The 18,005-nt window shown below is 44.9% G+C and overlaps 1 protein-coding gene across 3 annotated transcripts in view; it reads left to right on the forward strand.

The window, feature by feature from the left end:
- The first annotated feature begins 3,781 nt into the window (after positions 1-3,781).
- Wdr41 (WD repeat domain 41) overlaps positions 3,782-18,005 on the forward strand; it is a 51,121-nt gene continuing 36,897 nt past the window's right edge. For 2 of the 3 annotated variants that reach the window (NM_001395597.2, NM_001395716.1), the window contains exons 1-2: positions 5,584-5,800; positions 7,782-7,897. In NM_001395597.2, the coding sequence (NP_001382526.1) occupies positions 5,750-5,800; positions 7,782-7,897 (167 nt within the window). In that variant the 5' untranslated portion in view covers positions 5,584-5,749. Of the gene's footprint in view, positions 3,992-5,583; positions 5,801-7,781; positions 7,898-18,005 lie in introns of those variants that run through there. The other variant, XM_039102530.2, reaches the window with a different exon arrangement.

The following is an 18,005-nucleotide window of genomic DNA, read 5'->3' on the forward strand; positions in this document are numbered from 1 at the left end:
GTGTTCTCCTGCTGTCACCATTGCTGTGGATGTCTTGAAATTCAGGGCGTGGGAGAGTGCCGGGAAAGGCAAGTGGGGAGTGAGGGGATGGGGGGAGGGGGCGGGGATGGGCGGTTTGTGAAGGGGGCGGGACCCTAGAAGATCCCACAATTCTCTCTGAGCATTATGGATGCTTTTTTTTTCAGCGTCATCAGCCAGACGAAGCTGTTCCTACTTCTAGCTGTGTCTGTACCACAAAGTGCCTGCTTCTAGGTCTGAATCTGCTTTCCACCGCAGGAGGCAGAAGTGCTGACTTGATGAACTCCGGTATCCCCAGTTCACCTTGTTCAGTGTCATTCGGGAGTAACACCTTCAGACACCATTTCTGTAATGTCTTGTAGTTAATCTGGAAAGAAAGAATAATATGCATTCTGTCCATCCCACCCCAGAGATGGATCCTTACTGTTTGTTTAAAATGTATTCTAGATACAAGTTGTTTATCGAATGACTCGCAAATATTTTCCATGCTCTGTTTTTTTTTTTTAATCTAATTCTAGTACTGTCTTTGAAAGAACAGATATGCTGATTTTTGGATGGATAATTTATCTATTTTTCTTTTATGAATTGTACTGTTGAGGTCATATTTAAGAAATCTCCATCTAATTTCAAGGCACAAAAATGTCCACCGAGCTTTATTCCAGAAGATAGATAGACTGTGGTTTTACATTAATGTCAGTGATACACATTGAAGATGGGATATAAAGTAAGATATGTGTTGAAGCTCATTTATTTGGATTTGGTGGTCAAATTATTCTAGCAGTTTTTGTTGAAATGACAAATACATTTTTCTTCAGATTGCCTTCACACTTTCGCAGAATATCAGCTATCTCTAATTATGGTTCCATTTCCAGAACTCAGAAATAAAATCACACTTACAGATTACTGATATTTTACAAAAAGCATGTTTGTTTTTTCACTGTAGTAAAGTATATATATACATATATATATAATATTAGCATTTAACTCACATATAGGCATATAGTTGAATGATATTAAAAAATTATTAACCATTAATAAATACATTGTGTAGTCCTTAAATAAGAACCTCCCCCTTATGCTAGCCTTTCATAACCACTATTCTTTTTTCTGTCCTCACAAGTTAACTTCCACTAACTATTTCATGTAGAATTATACAGTATGTTATAGGACTAGCATATTTTAGGTAGCGTATTATTTTCAGAGTCTATATTGTAGCATATACAAAAATTTCACTCATTTTTGTGGCAAAATACATACTCACTTAACGTGTATCCCATTCTATCTATTCAGTCATCTTTGAAGGGGCTTGGGTTGGTCCACAGTTTGGTTGCTGTGAGTGATGTTGCTATGAACCTTGATGCAGAAGTATCTGTTCCGGTTTCCCGCCTGCTTGTGCGACAGCTGGGTCCTACGGTAGTCGTGTATTTAACTTCTTGAAGAATTGCCAAACTCGTTTTTGTTTTACTTCTCTGTTTTACATTTTAGCCAGAAATTTGTAAGGACCCAGTTTCTCCACATAGCCCAACACTTGGTACGTTGCCGTGTTAAGGCAGTCATCTGTGTGTGTGAGGTGGTCTTCCATTGGGTTGATTTATGTGTAGTTTCTTCCACGTGCTTATCACTGACGGCTTGTGGTCTATTCATGCTCTTTGCCGATTTTTGAATTGTGTGAGTCTTAGAACTTTTTTTTATTTCAAGATTTCTTTAGCTATTTGAGACTTCGTACAATTAGCATGTATGAATTCGAGTACCATCAAATTCAGCAGTGTTTTTTAGTCTTCAATATACAGTGTTTTACATCCTGAGTTAAATTGTTTATTCCTAAGCGTGCTGTTGTAAATAAAGTTGCTTCCTTAATTTCCTTGTAAGGTTGTTTGTTGCTCATTTACAGCAACGCAGCTATTCTTTGTGTGCCAATCTTGGACTCTGCAACTTCGATGCACTCATACGTTCTAGTGCCTGCGACTCTGTGTTTCCTGGGTGTTGAATCATATGCTATATGCTCCCAGTGAGGGTATCTCTCCTTTCCAATTGAATGCATTTGGTTTCTCTTTGTTTAGTAACTAGGACAAGACGTAATAACATCGTGATGGCCATTCGTGGGTGTCAACTTGAACACATTTGGAATTAAACAAGGGGCTGGGCACACCTAGGAGGCATTTTTCTTGATTGAAGTGAGAAGACCCATCCTATATCCAGATCTTTTGAAGTGGGAGGAACCACCTTAGATCTGGGTCACACCTTTTGGGGGCAGCCTGTATATAAAAGACATGGAAGGGGGCAGTGGTGGTGCCTGCCTTTAATCCCAGCACACAGGAGGCAGAGGCAGGTGGATCTCTGAGTTCGAGGCCCTCCGCATCTCCTCTTTCCAGCAGTGAGGTGAGGAATGTGGGTCCTTAACCTGCTGTCTGCCATGAGACTCAGCCTCACCTCAGACCCTAAGTGATGCGTGCAAGCAGCCAGGCAGGGGACCCTCTGATGCCAATGCCCAGTGATGTGGCCTTATGCACATCTGAGTGACATCAAAATTGCTGTTTTCTATAAAGCCACTATTGCTCAGATAGCGTGTCTGCTCCCTTCCTCCTTTCCTTTGCAGATTCTAGCATTCTTATGCTGGTTTGCTTGTTGGTCCACAGGTCCCTCGAGTTCTATCAACTCCCCTTCCTTTTCTTCATTCCTTACATCAAATCAGAGTAATTGATCCTAGCTCCTACTACTTTGTGTTCACTGTCTGCTCAACTCGACCCTTGAATTCTTGCAGTGATTTTTTAAACTATTTATTTGTACATACATTTTTTTTTCTGCTCCAGAATTTCCTTTGATTCCTTCTTAGAAATCCCAGCTGTGTTCATAAGAGCCACAGTAAGCAGTCACACCACAGGAACTACTCATCCTTTTATTCTCTAATCGTGTCACGTGTCGCCTGTGTGTGTTTCTGATGTGTACATGTGTGCACATGCTGTTCTTCAGGCTCCGTCTAGCTTGACTTTTTGTTGTTGTTGTTGTTGTTGTTGTGGTGGTGGTGGTGGTGGTGGTGGTGGTGGTGGTGGTGGTCGTCTCGTTTGCTTGCTTGTTTTTGCCAGCATCTCTTACATGCTTGGAACCTGACCAGGCAGAGTCAGGGAGTCCCAAACACTTGCCTGTTTGGCTCCCCAGGAACTGGGAGCCCAGTGCATGCCACTGTACTTGAGTTTCGTTTTTTAATAACATGGGTTCTGGGATCACACCGAAGCCCCAAGACCTCAGGCTTGCCAAGCAAACACTTTCCTGGCAGAGCTGTCTCCTCATCCAGATTTTTTAGGTAGTCCGTACCTTCCTGTTTCTCTGTATGATTCCGAGTCTCAGTTTTGGCTGAAACTGGACATCCGAATATTATTATGCTACCTTGTTTTGAACTCACTGCTGAAGTTTGTCTCTGCTCCAGGGATTAACCTGAGGAAAAAGCTCAAGGCTTTCTTGGGTCTTCTCTGAGTCTGTGCTTTCCTTGGGGCTATGTGGTTCCCTCAGTTCCCTCACGTGTATGGTTGCCTTTGATACATCCCAGTCCCCAAATATCTGCCCCTTCAGTGGAAAGAGTAGGAAGTGGAGAAAGATACTGCTGTCACTTCCGATGGAAGCCTCAGTGGCTGGCCTCTGCGGGGGCCACTTTTCTCCTGGAAGACAAGAGCTTTAAACAGACTCTGGAACTCCTAATAGCACCTTCCGAATGTCTCTGCTGTCATAATTGTTCCCTAGGTAGAGGGGTGACCTCCTGGTGAGTCCTACTCCTCTGGCTTCCCACACGACACGGTAGCAAATCTTTTATAGAGTTCCTTCCTCACCAAGGAGGAAGCATTCATCCTCCTCAGTGCTCTCCAGGGCAGGCAGGATGTCCCGAGATTTGCTTAGTGTGGGAGTGGACCAGCCTTTGGAGAAATTGCAACATCAGGATAATTCTTCAGCTGTCTAGAAAACCATGCTGCCTCGTTTGAAGGTACTCACTCCTTCTGGAACTGAAACTCTGAGTTTGGGCCCTCCTTTCACTGAACGTGAGGTTTCCCTTCCTCAGGGGCTAGGCTCTTTTCGGTCCCGTTCACTGCACTGGGTTCTTGGGTACACAACCTCCACTTGACGTCCATCTTAAATGTCCTCTTGACTGGATTTGCAATGACATAAGAGAGACAGGTACACTTGTAAGCACATCTTTGAGACTGTTTCTAGAGAGAATCAACTGTAGAGAGAACTCTGCCTTCGCCCTTGGATATCACCATCTGTGGCCCGGGGATAAATGGGGAACAGAAGAGGCAGCTGAGTGTGGCTTCCTGGCCTGCTCTGGTGAAGCTGCCATGCTCTAGTGTGCTTTCCCTCCCCACCAGGATGGACTGACACCTTTGAAACCCTGAACTAAACAGCCTTTCCCTGCCCTTAAGTTGTCTCTCTGGGTCACAGAGATGCAAAAAGCCACAGAGTTTGGGAATGTTCTCTTACACAGTGTACTCAGAATGAATAGGAATGATCACATTAGCTCCCAGAATCCTGACAACTCCGACAGTTGCTCACCTCTAATATCTCTGAGTGGAACACGTAGTCCAGTCTATTTTTGCCTGAGCCTTTCTACTTTGTCCCTAGAAGGCAGTAGTTTTTGTGACCGGTTATTGCCTCTTATTTAGGAGTCCATATCCTATATATTTATTCACTGGATGGGTCATTCCCCTACAGGAATTTACTGCAAGGAGCCTCTTTTGAACCTAATAAATACATATCCAAGTACACGTGAGAACGTTTACAGATAATTTGTAACAAATATTAGAGCAGTAATTCTCAAGCCTTGCTACTCCAGAGGATCACCCAATAACATTCCTCAAACCTTGATTTCTATGCTCCCAACAGAGATAGATTTTCCTAGTCTAGTTTTCAAAAATGACCAGATAATTTTTTGATACGAGGCCAGGATTTATAACCAGTCCTCTATTAAGAAAATTCAGAGGCTGACATAGGATGTTTGGGGCTAGAAATGTCGCTTAGTGGTCCAGCAGCAAACACAGAGTTCTGAGTTCCAACCGCAAAATAGAAAGGAAGCAGGTGGGAGGGAAGTGGATTCCTTGGCTTTACTTTCTGTTTTGGAAGGCAGTCTAGGCTATAGATAAGAACCGGTTTTGAAGTTTACCGAGTAGGTCCTAATTCCATCATGGTCACCTACTGGCTTTTATCTTTAGGCACATTACTTAATCTTTAAACGCAGTTTCTTGGTCCATAAAAAGGGAGGCGTTAGGGTTACCATGAGCCTATATGCAGGCAGCACTGGCACAGTACTTGTGCTATGTCGCACACAGTGTTGGCTGCTTATTTGGTGTACAAGAGCGCCACTAGATTCGTCCAGGAGCAGATGTCTACTGCAGGCACACCTTCTCGATCTGGCTCTTGGGAAACCAGGAGACTTGCTAGTGCCTTCAAGGGGCACCGCGGCTGCACAGGACTCAGACAAGCGCTGGTCCTGGGGTGAGATGGCCTCAGCGCACGCCCACCAGGGGGCGCCCGAGCGACCTGAGCTCTTGCGCCAACCGCGAGGCACCCACGCGCGTGCTCGCTGGGGACGCGGAACCTCCGCCTCCGCTGCCGCCGCGGCCTTCTGTGAGGGCTCCCGAACTAGACTTCTGTTTTCTCGCTGCCTCGCCCCAGATTCACTCGGCCGCAGCCTCAGCGTCTGCGCCGCGGCGGCCCTCGCTCCGTGGGCTGCGGACGCCCCGGCCCGATGCTGCGCTGGCTGATCGGAGGAGGCCGCGAGCCGCAGGGCCTGGCCGAGGTAATCCGCGCGGGCCCGGGGGCGGGGCCTGGGCGGGCCTAGGGGTGGATTGGGGGCGGGGCCTATGGCGGCGCCGGAAGTGGCTGCTCAGGGCCACCTCGCCTCTGTTCAGAAAGTGGGACTTAACCACTCTTGACTTATTTGAACCGTTATGTCTTCTCAGCCCGAGCTGGCATTTGCTTAAGGAATGTGAATTTAACTAGTTGCTTTCCGAGAAGCTAAGTGAGGAAATGATTTCTATTTAGTACGTGTATGGTCTCATTGTCACATTGAAAAAAATAATTTTGTCACCTTAAAAATCTGAAATTTATTTCATGCGCCACACAAAACAATTTGTGTTGCATTTTCTTCCTTATAGGAAGCATTTTACAGTTAGGATTATTGCAAACTTTACAGTTTTAACTTCCTCATAGCTTTGACATTGACACAGTGAGTTTTTTAAAATCATTTTATATAATTTTGAAGTCCTTCTGGTTATGGAAGAATTATGGATTATTGAATGGACACATAACATATATATGTCTCTCTGCTTATTTAGTTAGTACAGTATTTTTATTAACCAGTTCTGTCATATCTGGAAATTCTCACTTGTGAGAAGCAGTTCCCATAATTGAGCGACAGCTAGAAGGGAGACCAGTTAAGTGCAAACCCATCACCATTGGATGGGCTTTCCCAGAAGGCATTAATGCATGATGTCTTACTATTTTTTCCATGAAAAAGTACTTCAATTGTGTAATTGCCTTGAATATGAACAATATAAGAACTGGTGAGTTTCTCTAATGTAAGAGAATTTATGAATTACAGTCAGCCTTCCAGTCTAAGTGATTCTCAATCCTGAGGTAATCTTGTCCCCACAGGACATTACAGCGTCTACTGTTGGCCATGGGTAGGCCCTGGGGGGGCAGTGTGTGGAGAAGAAGGACGTTGCTAAGTATTGTAACACCCAGGAGAGGCCTCAGGAACAAAGGCTTAACATACTCCAAACTGTTGCTTGCGTCAGACTTAAGAAACCTTGGTTAAGAACAGAGCTACTTATGGGGAAATTGTGCTGGAGTATTTGACCCTAGAAATGGGTCAATTAAGACTTACCCTGCAGAGTTACGTTAGTGCAGTGTCTGCTGAGCTGCCTTCCAGATAATATTCTGCATGTTGGAAGTGTCCCCTCGGTCTTGTTGCCCAGGGTTGGACAGAGTCTGGTTTCATTACTGTATTTAATCGTTAAATCAGACATCTGTCTGAGTACTTGCGCTGGGCTGCTGCCGCCCATGATTCATTTAGTCTGCAGCTGTGTTTCTAACACAGCATGTGTGTGTATTTATGTGCGGGAGTGCACATGTGTTTGCATGTTTGAGTGTATGCATCTGTGTGTTTGTGTATGTCTGAAAGTATCATGTTTAAATGTGTGTAAGTATGCATGCATGTGTGTGAGAGAGTATGTGTGTGCAGGTGAAAGTGCCCATATGTTTGCATGTTAGTATGAGTATGTATGTGTGTGTGCACTCTGAGTGTATGTGTGAATGTGTATGTATATATGTATGTATGTATGCACGTGCAAGCATGTGTGTGAGAGAATATACATGACTACTTGTAGGGGGGATCAGTTCCTTTCTTTCCATCATGAGGGCCCAGGGATGGAACTCAGGTCAGCAAGTGACAAGTGCCTTTACCTGCTGGCCAGCTCCTTGGTGTCTAACAAGTTGTGATTGAGAAACACTACTAAAATAATTGAGTTTGATTGGCCCAGTAGATTTAAAGTCAGGTTTATTGAGACTCAACAAAATAAAGTTTACTGTTTACACGTTTATTGTAGTTTGAAAACACTAAAGGTTTTGGCGAGAGAAACAATTCCATGTAGAACTGGTAAATTATCCACCTGATATTGTAGGGACAATATGTGGCTTCTAACATCCTGTTCTTGCATGGATACTGTGCAGTTAAAATCATTTTATGGTTTTGTTTGTTTGTTTGTTTTTATTTCAAGAAAGCTGCTCTGCAGACAATAGGAGAGGACCAAGGTCAGAACCCCTACACTGAACTGCTGGTACTGAAGGCTCATCGCGACATTGTCCGCTTCCTGGTGCAGCTAGACGGCTACAGGTAAGGCACTACGCCGCCGAGCAGTCACTATTTACAAAGATGTTTTAGAGCATTTTGTGTCTAAAACAATTTATCTTTTGTAAAAAACAATTTATCTTTTGTAAAAAAAAAATTCAAAATTCTGAAACACAACCAATTGAAAGTTGTAGCATTTGCTAGAAGTTGGAATGGACTGATGGTAATATGTTTAAATCCTTTAAAATCCAGTGTCACCTTGTCATGTCTGGTGACTTGATGATCACATTTGTTTGCTTTTTTTTTTTTTCCTCGATGTATTGGAAAAAATTGTCATGAGGTTTTGGAAATATTCTCACTGGTTTAGAAGAAGCAAATGACTTTAAGAATTTGATTGAGTCGTAGTTGTCAAATCCAAGAATCAAATATGTGTGGTGTTTAATATTAAGTACCTGCTAGAATATGCAGTTTCCTGTTGCCTTTGCTGCTTGTTTTCCTTCCGAGCTCATGAGTGACTTCAGCTCAGTGATGACTTAAATCTTCTGCTCCTGATGTCTGCTGACTGGGGCTTTCTTGGCTATTTTTTTAAAAGAAAAAAAAAATATATATATAGTTTATTTCTGACCCACATGAAGCTAGGACATATTTCCAAGATAAACAGAGTCCTTCACAGCACCCCCCTCTCTTCAGACATCTGGGTCGCCAAATTGTCTGCACTTGTGACCAGCTAGCGACAAGTTCCAACTGCTTCCCTGGGTTTGAAAATTGACCGAAAGGACTCAGCAAAGCCTTCGACTAAAAGTTATGCTTTTATGATAAACTGGACATCCAGATCTGCTGGGTAGGTTTGGATGGGGGAGGTGGAGAGTCCCAAATGCAGCATCTCCACACGCTCGGGACCTGCTGCCTTTTTAGTACATTGTGTGCATTGCCAGTCTGGGAGGCTGCTGGGAGTTTGTGCTTACAGTCTTGAAGTGGGGTATCATTGTGTAGGCATGTTTGTGCCATCACAAGGCTTCCAGTCCTTCCCTTGGAGGTTGGAAGGTCGATCTGATGTCCTGTGCTATCAATGGAGACAAAGTCTCCTCGAGGCTTGTCTTCAGTGTAGCCCGCCCTCTTTTGCATCATTTAAGAGCCTACACTGAGCCATCCCTTCACATGGATATTGAAGACACTTCTATCACTAAGGAAATGTCAGGGGTTCAGAGGTTCCCTTCTGGGAACTAAGGGTCAGGACCAACAAGAAACGTCCACATTGCCTCTTACGTGTGTTACTAGCCAGACTGCTATGTTTTCTCACGGTGCTGGAAGTCAACCAAGTCACCGCGTGTAAGCACACCCCTCACACATGAGCTTCAGGCTTTGGTTAACATTCGTTCTCACTAAATCCTTAGAAGTTTAATGTTGATCTTTCTTTTTAAATGTCAGTTTCTGTGGGAAATAGCATTCCTACAGAATTTGTACCTGTATAGAGGCCTGGGTGAGGTGATATTGGGGAGCAGAGTGGCAGCCTGGGTGAGGTGAGATGGGGGTCAGGGTGGCGGCCTGGCCTTCTCCCCCAATGTGGTGCTTTCACATATCCACATGCAGTTGTGATACCCGGAAGACAAATCCCAGAGCGTGACACTTGGATGTCTCTAATTGTGTCACACTTGCTGCTGTCCCATTGATCAAATGAAGTAAGAGGTGACAGAGGCCCACTGGGCACCTTTCCTTGTGTGCACAACTAGGTCCTGCTATGCACGGTGACTTGTAGCATTAGGGGTAGTTTATGGCTGCGCTTGCTGTGTACCACAGGGAATTTCAGTGCCTTCAGTGGAGGAGAAGCCTACTTCTTCCCTCCAGCCATACAGCAGTGAGAGCCTCACAGACCCCCAGTCATAGAACAGTGAGAGCCTCACAGACCCCCAGCCATACAGCAGTGAGAGCCTCACAGACCCCCAGCCATACAGCAGTGAGAGCTTCACAGACCCCCAGCCATACAGCGGTGAGAGCTTCACAGACCCCCAGTCATAGAACAATGAGAGCCTCACAGACCCCCAGTCATACAACAGTGAGAGCCTCACAGACCATTTTGAATTCCTTCTAATCAAGTCAATTATATCAAACGTACCTGTGGTTAAAAGGGAAGCTCAGACGCAGACCCGCAGAGCTTTGAATTTCTATGTTCTTTAAACAAATTTAATTCTGTAGCAAAGTCATTCACCAAAATCAAGATTTAACAAATTTATGGAAAACCTGTTAGTTATCATATTAGGAAGACAATGAATTCTCAAGGATTTGCTGTTAGGGTTTGACGTCCTCCCCACCCAGAACTGGAGATTGAACCTGGGGTTTTGAGTATTCCAGACGAGCATTGGACCAGCTGAGCTGTATGTCCAGCCCTCAAAATGCTTTTTCAAAACTAATAAATAATGTTTGCCCATATCAATGGGATGTTTTCATTTTTATAGTTCAGTTCAGGACTGTCTTTGTTGTATTAGCACATTATTAGTGCATTGCTAAATCCCAGACAACACACACCCAGTTTTAAAGTACATTTTGCATGTTATACTATTTATTTATTTATTTATTTGTAGTTTTTGTCGGCATTGCATTCTGGTTGGTCAGCTATTGTAATCCAGGTTTCACGCTTCACATCTTTAGATAATATCATCTGATTGAAAATTTTGCAGAAGGATTTTCTTGTTTTCTTGGCGGCTCAGCTAAAACCAGTGAGTGGAAAATTTTCTCGATTGGTTTTTGAAGATACCAAATAAATCCTGTATATAACCCAACAGACGGCTGCCTTCTCTTCTCCTCCTTGGTAGTCTTTGAACACGGAGTGAGGGTCCTATTGATTGGGAGATCACTGAAGAAGGCTAAGTAAGCCTCAGCGAGAGTCTTCCAGAACATGGGCTGTGCTACCGTTGCATTCGCGGCTCCAGCCTCGACGCATTAAACGAAACCGAGTCCGCAGCACAGTCTAAGGCGAGCTCGTTCTGTTGCTCATTGACCAGCCCTTGCTCCTCCAGGAAACAGACAAGGTCATATAGGATGGTGAACATGACTGGAAGAGAATCAGATGACCCATGAAGCACTGCGCTTCAGAGAAAGGCGCTTCCCGGGCCTGCGGAAGCTGACTTTTTAAGACACAATTGCTTGACAGTCCCCTGGAACAAAACACATGCTCTGCCTTTAAGAAGGTATTGTTATAAGAATATCCCTACGTTCAGAGTATAGGGATCAACCATCAACATGGCTTCAGGGAGCCGAGGAAAGCGGTATGCGTCTGCAATTTTAGCAGAGAGGTCAAGGCAGGGGGATCACAAGTTTGAAGCCAGCCTGGACTGTGTACCGAACTCTAGGCTCTAGGATAACACTGTCTCAGGAAAATAATTTTAAAACTGTACTGAAAAGCATGGATAGCACTGTAGCACTAAAGGGGCAGACTGTCTTAGTTCTGGGGTTCCCATAGAAACACTGTGCTAGTGTTAAGTGTGCAAATCATCAGTAAGGACAAAGGACAAAGCAGGGCAGGACGGGTGAGCTGGATGCTGGTGAGACCTGGTTCCTGCCAGCCCCATGGGCAGTTCTGGGAAGGACTGCCTGTCGGATACAGTCTCTAGCTGGAAGCCATTGGGACTTGCGCTGTCCCTTGATGCTCTTTGGCTGAGTGGGAGTAATCAACTCAGAGCAGGCCCCTAATCCTAACATCTTGCTTGGAACCTAGAGACTCGGATCTAGTCCGGCATGAGTTTGAAGTGGGTCTGAAGTCCACTGCTGGAGACCATTGACAGCACATTCCTCACAGCTAGGCAGCTAGTCCCCTCTGGAAGCCTGGGAGGTTATTTTTTTGGACCCGATCTACTTCCAATATTGTATGTTAGACAGCTTCATTTATAAATGGTGTAAACACATGTGTGCGGCCTTTGGCAGTTTTTAAGACAGTATCCCTGGAAAAAGCTGTGAGCAGAACCCCTTTTAACACACATTCCAGTAGCCAAACCATTATCAACAGACTTTGTAGCAAGGTTTTTAAAGCACGTGTCTTCCAGTCTGGCATTCTGACTTATTGTAATAGATCTTGCTAAAACCCATTTCATGCCCATAAATCAAAACCAACCTTGTTCTGGCCCAAGATTCTCAAATGACTTGTAAATTTGCTTTTGTTGTTCTGGGACGTACTTTGAGCAGAGTGACTCCAAGCTTGGTGATGTCGCTGGCTGCGTCTCCCCACCCCCTTGCAGTCTTTTCCTTGCTGCAGTCTGTCTTCTGACTGTATTTGAGAAGTGTGGCTACTTGTTCAGTTAGCTAAGTGTACGTTTTGAGAAGGGACAGGAGCGGGACAGCTGCATCTGCTTGGTGCAGTGGCATCATTAAACTTGGGGATAAATACAGAAGTGAATATATAGCCACATTTCAGCTTTAAATTCTACCTTTAATAATAAAGTTGTATAAATCTGTAGGTAAAATCACTCTTCCTCGGCTAAAAAATACCCCTTGCTTATTTGAAAATTATTGCCCTCATGTCTTTAAACTAGAGTCTAAATCCACAGGCTCCTAGTGATCTTAACAACGGAATTCACCACCTACCTTTGCATAATGCTACGGAACTAACATGGTTTTGAAATTTTATAAAGGGTCAAAACCAAGACCTATATTACTTTTCTTATTTATACTATCTAAGGGCTCAGTGTCTAAGAATTTTTTTTGGGGGGCACTCTTTGTGTTAAGAGAATTCAAGCTAGAAAGAATAGAATTGGAACATCATGATTTCATAACCTCTGATGTGTAGGGGATGGGAGGAAACCACAGGTTAAACTGATAGAAGATCAGCAAGAGAAGCAGACATGTGCTGTGTGCGTTGTGTCCACGCACCAGAGCTCCCGGTGATGAGTAAACGTAGGGCACCGACTCTCTTGGAACTCATGATACTCGAGCACCGTGTGTGGTGGTGGTGGTGGGGTGTGAGACAACCTTGATTTATTTTTGTTTTATGTATTTGGCTGGCATGCATGTCTTTGCACTATCTGCATGCTGGACACCACAGAGGCCAGAAGAGGGCATCAGATCCCCTGGAATTCAAGTATGCCGATTGTGAGCCACTCTGTGGGCAGGTGCTGGGAATTGAACCTCGGTCCTCTGCAAGAGCATTGAGTGAGCTTAACTGCTCAGCCATTTCTCCAGCACCACTAATGTGGCAAGTTCTTAATGGAGGGGATCAACGGTGCTGAGAACTTGGGCTCATTGAGCATCGTAAGGAGAGAGCGTCGGTGTGTAGCACTGCAAGGCAAAGCAATGGACTTGGAGTTTCTAGTGCTAATTCCTGAGAAAAGACTGTGGGGGAACCAATGGCTGGGTAGAGGTAGTGAGTAAAGTCTGTGCGCACAGGGATTTTCAATGCCAGCTCCTCCCCAGGCATAAGGTTTAACCCTCCTCAGGAATGGTCTATGCTGTTTCCAGAGGGATGGGTGTGAGTAGATGCCTGTATCTTTCTTGTTCTTTTTCCAATTTACCTTCTGCTACGAATAATTATGTTACGTATACTTGGGAGTTATGCACTACGAGCCTCCTCAAAAGAAATAATTTATTTCTTTTGATTATTAATGGTTGTTACATCGCTCACAAAAGGACTTCCTTGTTTTTGAAAACATACATAGTTTTCAGTCATATTTCATGGTGGAGTATACAGATTGTCTGTGAGGGGAACCTTAGTGAAACGTCCAATTGGAGTCTAGTGAGGTCTTCAGATTTAGATATGTCCGTCAGTCCACTGAAACTATGAGATAGAGGTTCATGTTAAACATGGCTAGCAAAGCGCAGATTCTATACAACACTAGATGATGGAAGACTTTTCAGTACAAATTGCAGGGGAAACGCATGGAGAACAAGTGCAATGAACAAAAGAAACGTTAGAAGCCTGCACAGCAGTCGTAATCCGTAGTCCTCACCAGAGTCCGGCTTCTAACAATACATTTGAAACACTAGGAGACAGTGAGGGGCCGTGCCCATGGAGACAGTAAGGAAGGAAGTGCTTTAGCTGTGCTGTAGTATCCCCTGTGGGGCGTCGGATACGGAAGCTTTACGGTGTGTATGCAGGGGCGCTGTTCCTCTTTGGTTCCTTGGCGGGGTGGAAAGATTAAAACTAAGTTTGTTTCCTGCTTCCGGGAGACGTCACATACGTCACATAGTGACGTCTGGCTTTTCAACGTTTTTGAAACCCAGAATATTCAGTTGGACAAACGGTCGTGTCTGGTGTCCTGGTTCATTTATGTAGTGAATGGTCAGGTTGGCTTCAAGGCCAAAGGAAGAGATGAGACATCCGACGTTTAAGTAGCCAGTGAAACTACAATTAATCGAGGGATCTCTGACTCTAATTGCTAGTATGCCAGCAGGAGTAGGGAAAGGATTCTACATCTCAATGCCATGTTGAGAGCAAAGTAGCAATAATCTGTTTTCACTATCTGTAAAGTACACCTGAGGGATAAGAACCATGTATAATGTGAATTAAAAGGTGCACGCCGAGCTAGCAGTTGATTTTGCCAATTCTGCCCTACTCGGTGCTCAGAAGAATGACTATGCAGAAAGTTAGTTAAGGGGCTGCCATTAGAATCCTCAAGAGCAAGAGAGTGACTGCAGATCAGCCTCTCAAAGCATTTGGGATAAGACAGGTTATCTCGTATGTCGAGCTTTTAACATATGTCTTAAAAAATTCAAGCTAAGGAAAAACCACAGAAGGCAGGACCTTCCTCAGTTTTCTTAAACAGAAGCCGGCTTCCCAGAACCTTCGCCCTCACATCGCCCAGCTGCTCTTCCGGGAGGGGCAGCCTTGGCCTTGGTGGTGAGAACCAGGTCGCTGCACAAAACTGACAGTAGACAATATTCTTTCACATTCCCCATGTTATGTTGCACCAACCCACATCGCCCCACATCACCCCAGGTGCCCCACATCGCCCCACATCACCCCAGGTGCCCCACATCGCCCCACATCGCCCCAGGTACTCCACATCGCCCCACATCACCCCAGGTGCCCCACATCGCCCCTCATTGAGCGTCCACCGCTGAAGCAGCAGCAGCCCAGTGTCCTGCAGGGTTCTGATGGAACACCCCGGCTCTGATTTGTTTCAGAACAGGCTGCAACCGCCTTGCAGCGTTGGTACAGACGAAAGTGCTGGGACTGACATTTACTACACAGGAGAGACAACGTGGGGTTCTTATTACACGCCTTCCTCACCTTTGTATACATTTAAATTTGCCATAACGGAAAGTATCAGAGCTATATTTGAAACAGAAGAAATAAAGACACCAATATAAAAGGTATTTTTGTCCAGAGTCATCAATGTTTTTGTACAGATGTGCATTGTACATACATGTTTATGTATGTGCATATGTGGGGTTGGTTTGTGTGTGTGCATGTGTGGGTATGTAGAGGACAGAGGTAAATCTGGGTCACCTTCACCACTTTCCACCTTAGTTTTTGAGGCAGGGCTTTTCCTTGAAGGTGAGACTCATCATTTTGGCCTGACTGGTCACCAAGCTTCGTGATCCTCCTGTCTGCCCAGCCCTCGGGCTCTGGAGTTAGAGCTCTGTGTTACCAGGCTTGACTATTTATCGGGTGCTGGGGATCCCAACTAAGGTTGTACACATGGGAGGCATTCTCTGAACTGTTGACCTTTAAGACAGTCCTGTGTAGGACCTGTAAAGTACCCCACATTAAAACATGTTATTAGTGCGTATTTGCCATTGAGAGCGGACATGGTTGGGACCAGGTGCAGGAATCGCATGGACGGGCATGCGTTCTAGCTTACTAAGGTAGCTAAGCGGAGTTATAATGGAGGAAAAGCCGGTTTGAGGGATGCAGCTGATGGGCAAGCACAGCCGCTGGGCTCAGACTTCACCCTGAATTAGGAGGGCTCTGGACCCCTGAGATGCCGACTGTGGGGCCTCCCACCACAGGGAGGCTGGCTTCAAAAAGAACAGGCCAGAATGGTCTCCATTCACCGACAAATCCACAGAGGAATCTCACAGGGGGCGGGACTGAGCATGCTCAATGCTGCCTCTGTGTAATGGACCGGAGTGAGCCAGGGCTGTCCGTCTAAGTGGAGATTCCCCACATAGGAACGTGAGCTCAGGGCAGTGAAGGCCTCCCTGGTAGAAGCCAACAAAATGAAACTCTCCCACCTTTGTCACTGTTGTTTCCTCCCACTCCCCCTCCTCTTTTTTTTTTTTTTTTTGAGACAATGTCTTTCCATACCGTCTAGGCTGGTGTGTAGCTCAGGGCAGTCATCTTGCCTCAGCCTCCCAGCCTGCTGGCATTTTGGGTGTGAGTCACCACTACCTCTGGCTTCATTTTCTTTTTGAGCAAGAACAGACCTCCAGAATTTCACCATTAGACTTCTCTGTCTCTCTGTCTCTGTCTCTGTCTCTGTCTCTGTCTCTATCTCTGTCTCTTTCTCGTGCATGTGTGTGTGTGTGTGTGTGTGTGTGTGTGTGTGCGCGCGCATGCTGGGATCACACTCAGAACCTTGCGCATGTGAGACAAGTAGACTACTTTCCCATAATCAAGGAAAAAGAAGTCTATGTTCAGGTAAAGCTAATGAAATATTGGTGGCATCCGTCGATCCTTCTCGTCCTTGAATGAATGTGGACATTCCTGTCTAAGTCTCCTCCAGGTGCCTGTCTGTGTGAGCCCCTCAAGTAGTTCTAGCATACAAAGAGCACTTTGAATGATGATTATGCGATTTTTAACTTTGTCTGTTTCCTAGGCATTGCAGAAGCATGCATTCGACTTCCCTTTATTTATTTACCATACGTTAGAAAGAACTTGTAGGCTGGGTACCAGCCAACAACTGGTTTCTATATTGCCACAAGTGTGTTATCTTGGCCTTCCCACCCCTCTCAGTTACACAGATGCTGAAGGAAAGCTTCACCCTTAGGCTTACGGGATCCCCTTCTGACTACGCCCTGTGAATTGTTGGACTTGTCTTACTTGAAATTGTGTCCCATGAGCGACTGAATGTCAAACGGACATTTAGGCAGTGGACACAGGACCTGTTTGTGAAACCACTTTATTTTGTTCAGTCTTTGTAGAGCTCTGCTGCACTTTAGCATACAGTTGGCAAGGATAAGAATGTGTTTCCTGAGATGGTCAAGTGAAGGTGTCAGAGGGTCACTTTGACACGGAGACGTCTCCGTGGATCTCAGTCTAGATCCTGTGGTGGGGTTCGTAGGGCTGCACCATGAGCTCCTAAGGACAGAATATTCCCTGCTGGTTCCTGGTTTCAGGATAAGGTGTGCATACACAGACTACGTAGGCCTGCTCCCTTACAACAAATTTACTTTTTAAAGTTAGCCTAGGAGAGGGTGGACCATTCTAGGTCTGCTGAGGCTCCTTATTAAACTGTCCCTGTCTCACCTGTTAAACTTGTTTTTCCACGTGTGCAGTTTTTATTAGTCATGTAATCATGTCATCTCAAAGACTATTTAAAATAGTTTTAATAGTCTTGAGTATTGAACCTGGGCCTTCTAAATTCTAAGCAAGCATTCTGCCACCGAGCCACACCCCTAGCCCTTTTTTGTTTTGTTTTGAGCCAGTCTCGCTATGTAGCTCAGGCTAGCCTTGAACTCCGTATGTCGTTCAGAATGCCTTTGCTTCCACCTCTGAAGTACAGAGCTGTGCGCCATGCCTGACTCAAACAGTACCTTTGTAAACTTGGTTTGAAGGCAAATAAGGAATGTCAAGAGGGAGAGAAATGGTCTTTCCGAGGGAAGAGCACACCAGTTGTTTATTCAGTACCAAGTGGTCAACTGTCGTGGTAAAATTAAAAAATGCACATGCCAGTTCCCGTGAACTCCCTCTCGATCTGGTCTCCTCCTCTCTAAAACTTTTCTCCCGGCCGTCCTTCCTTCTCATCCAGTGACAGGCGTCATTCTATCCTGTGCCTGCCTTCAGCTGCATGGTGACATCAACCTACAGTCAACAATGGAGGCAATCCCTACCAGAACATTACACAGACTGAGCAAGTCATACTTATGCATTTAGGAATATATGTTAACATATGCACATGTACGTACATATATACACACACATGCACACATAAATCAATAATCAATGAAAAAAGAGGCTATGAATTTGAAAGACAGCAAGGAGCTACATATTGGGAGTGATATA

This window comes from Rattus norvegicus, chromosome 2 (assembly GCF_036323735.1).
Source record: "Rattus norvegicus strain BN/NHsdMcwi chromosome 2, GRCr8, whole genome shotgun sequence".
Classification (NCBI taxonomy): domain Eukaryota; kingdom Metazoa; phylum Chordata; class Mammalia; order Rodentia; family Muridae; genus Rattus; species Rattus norvegicus.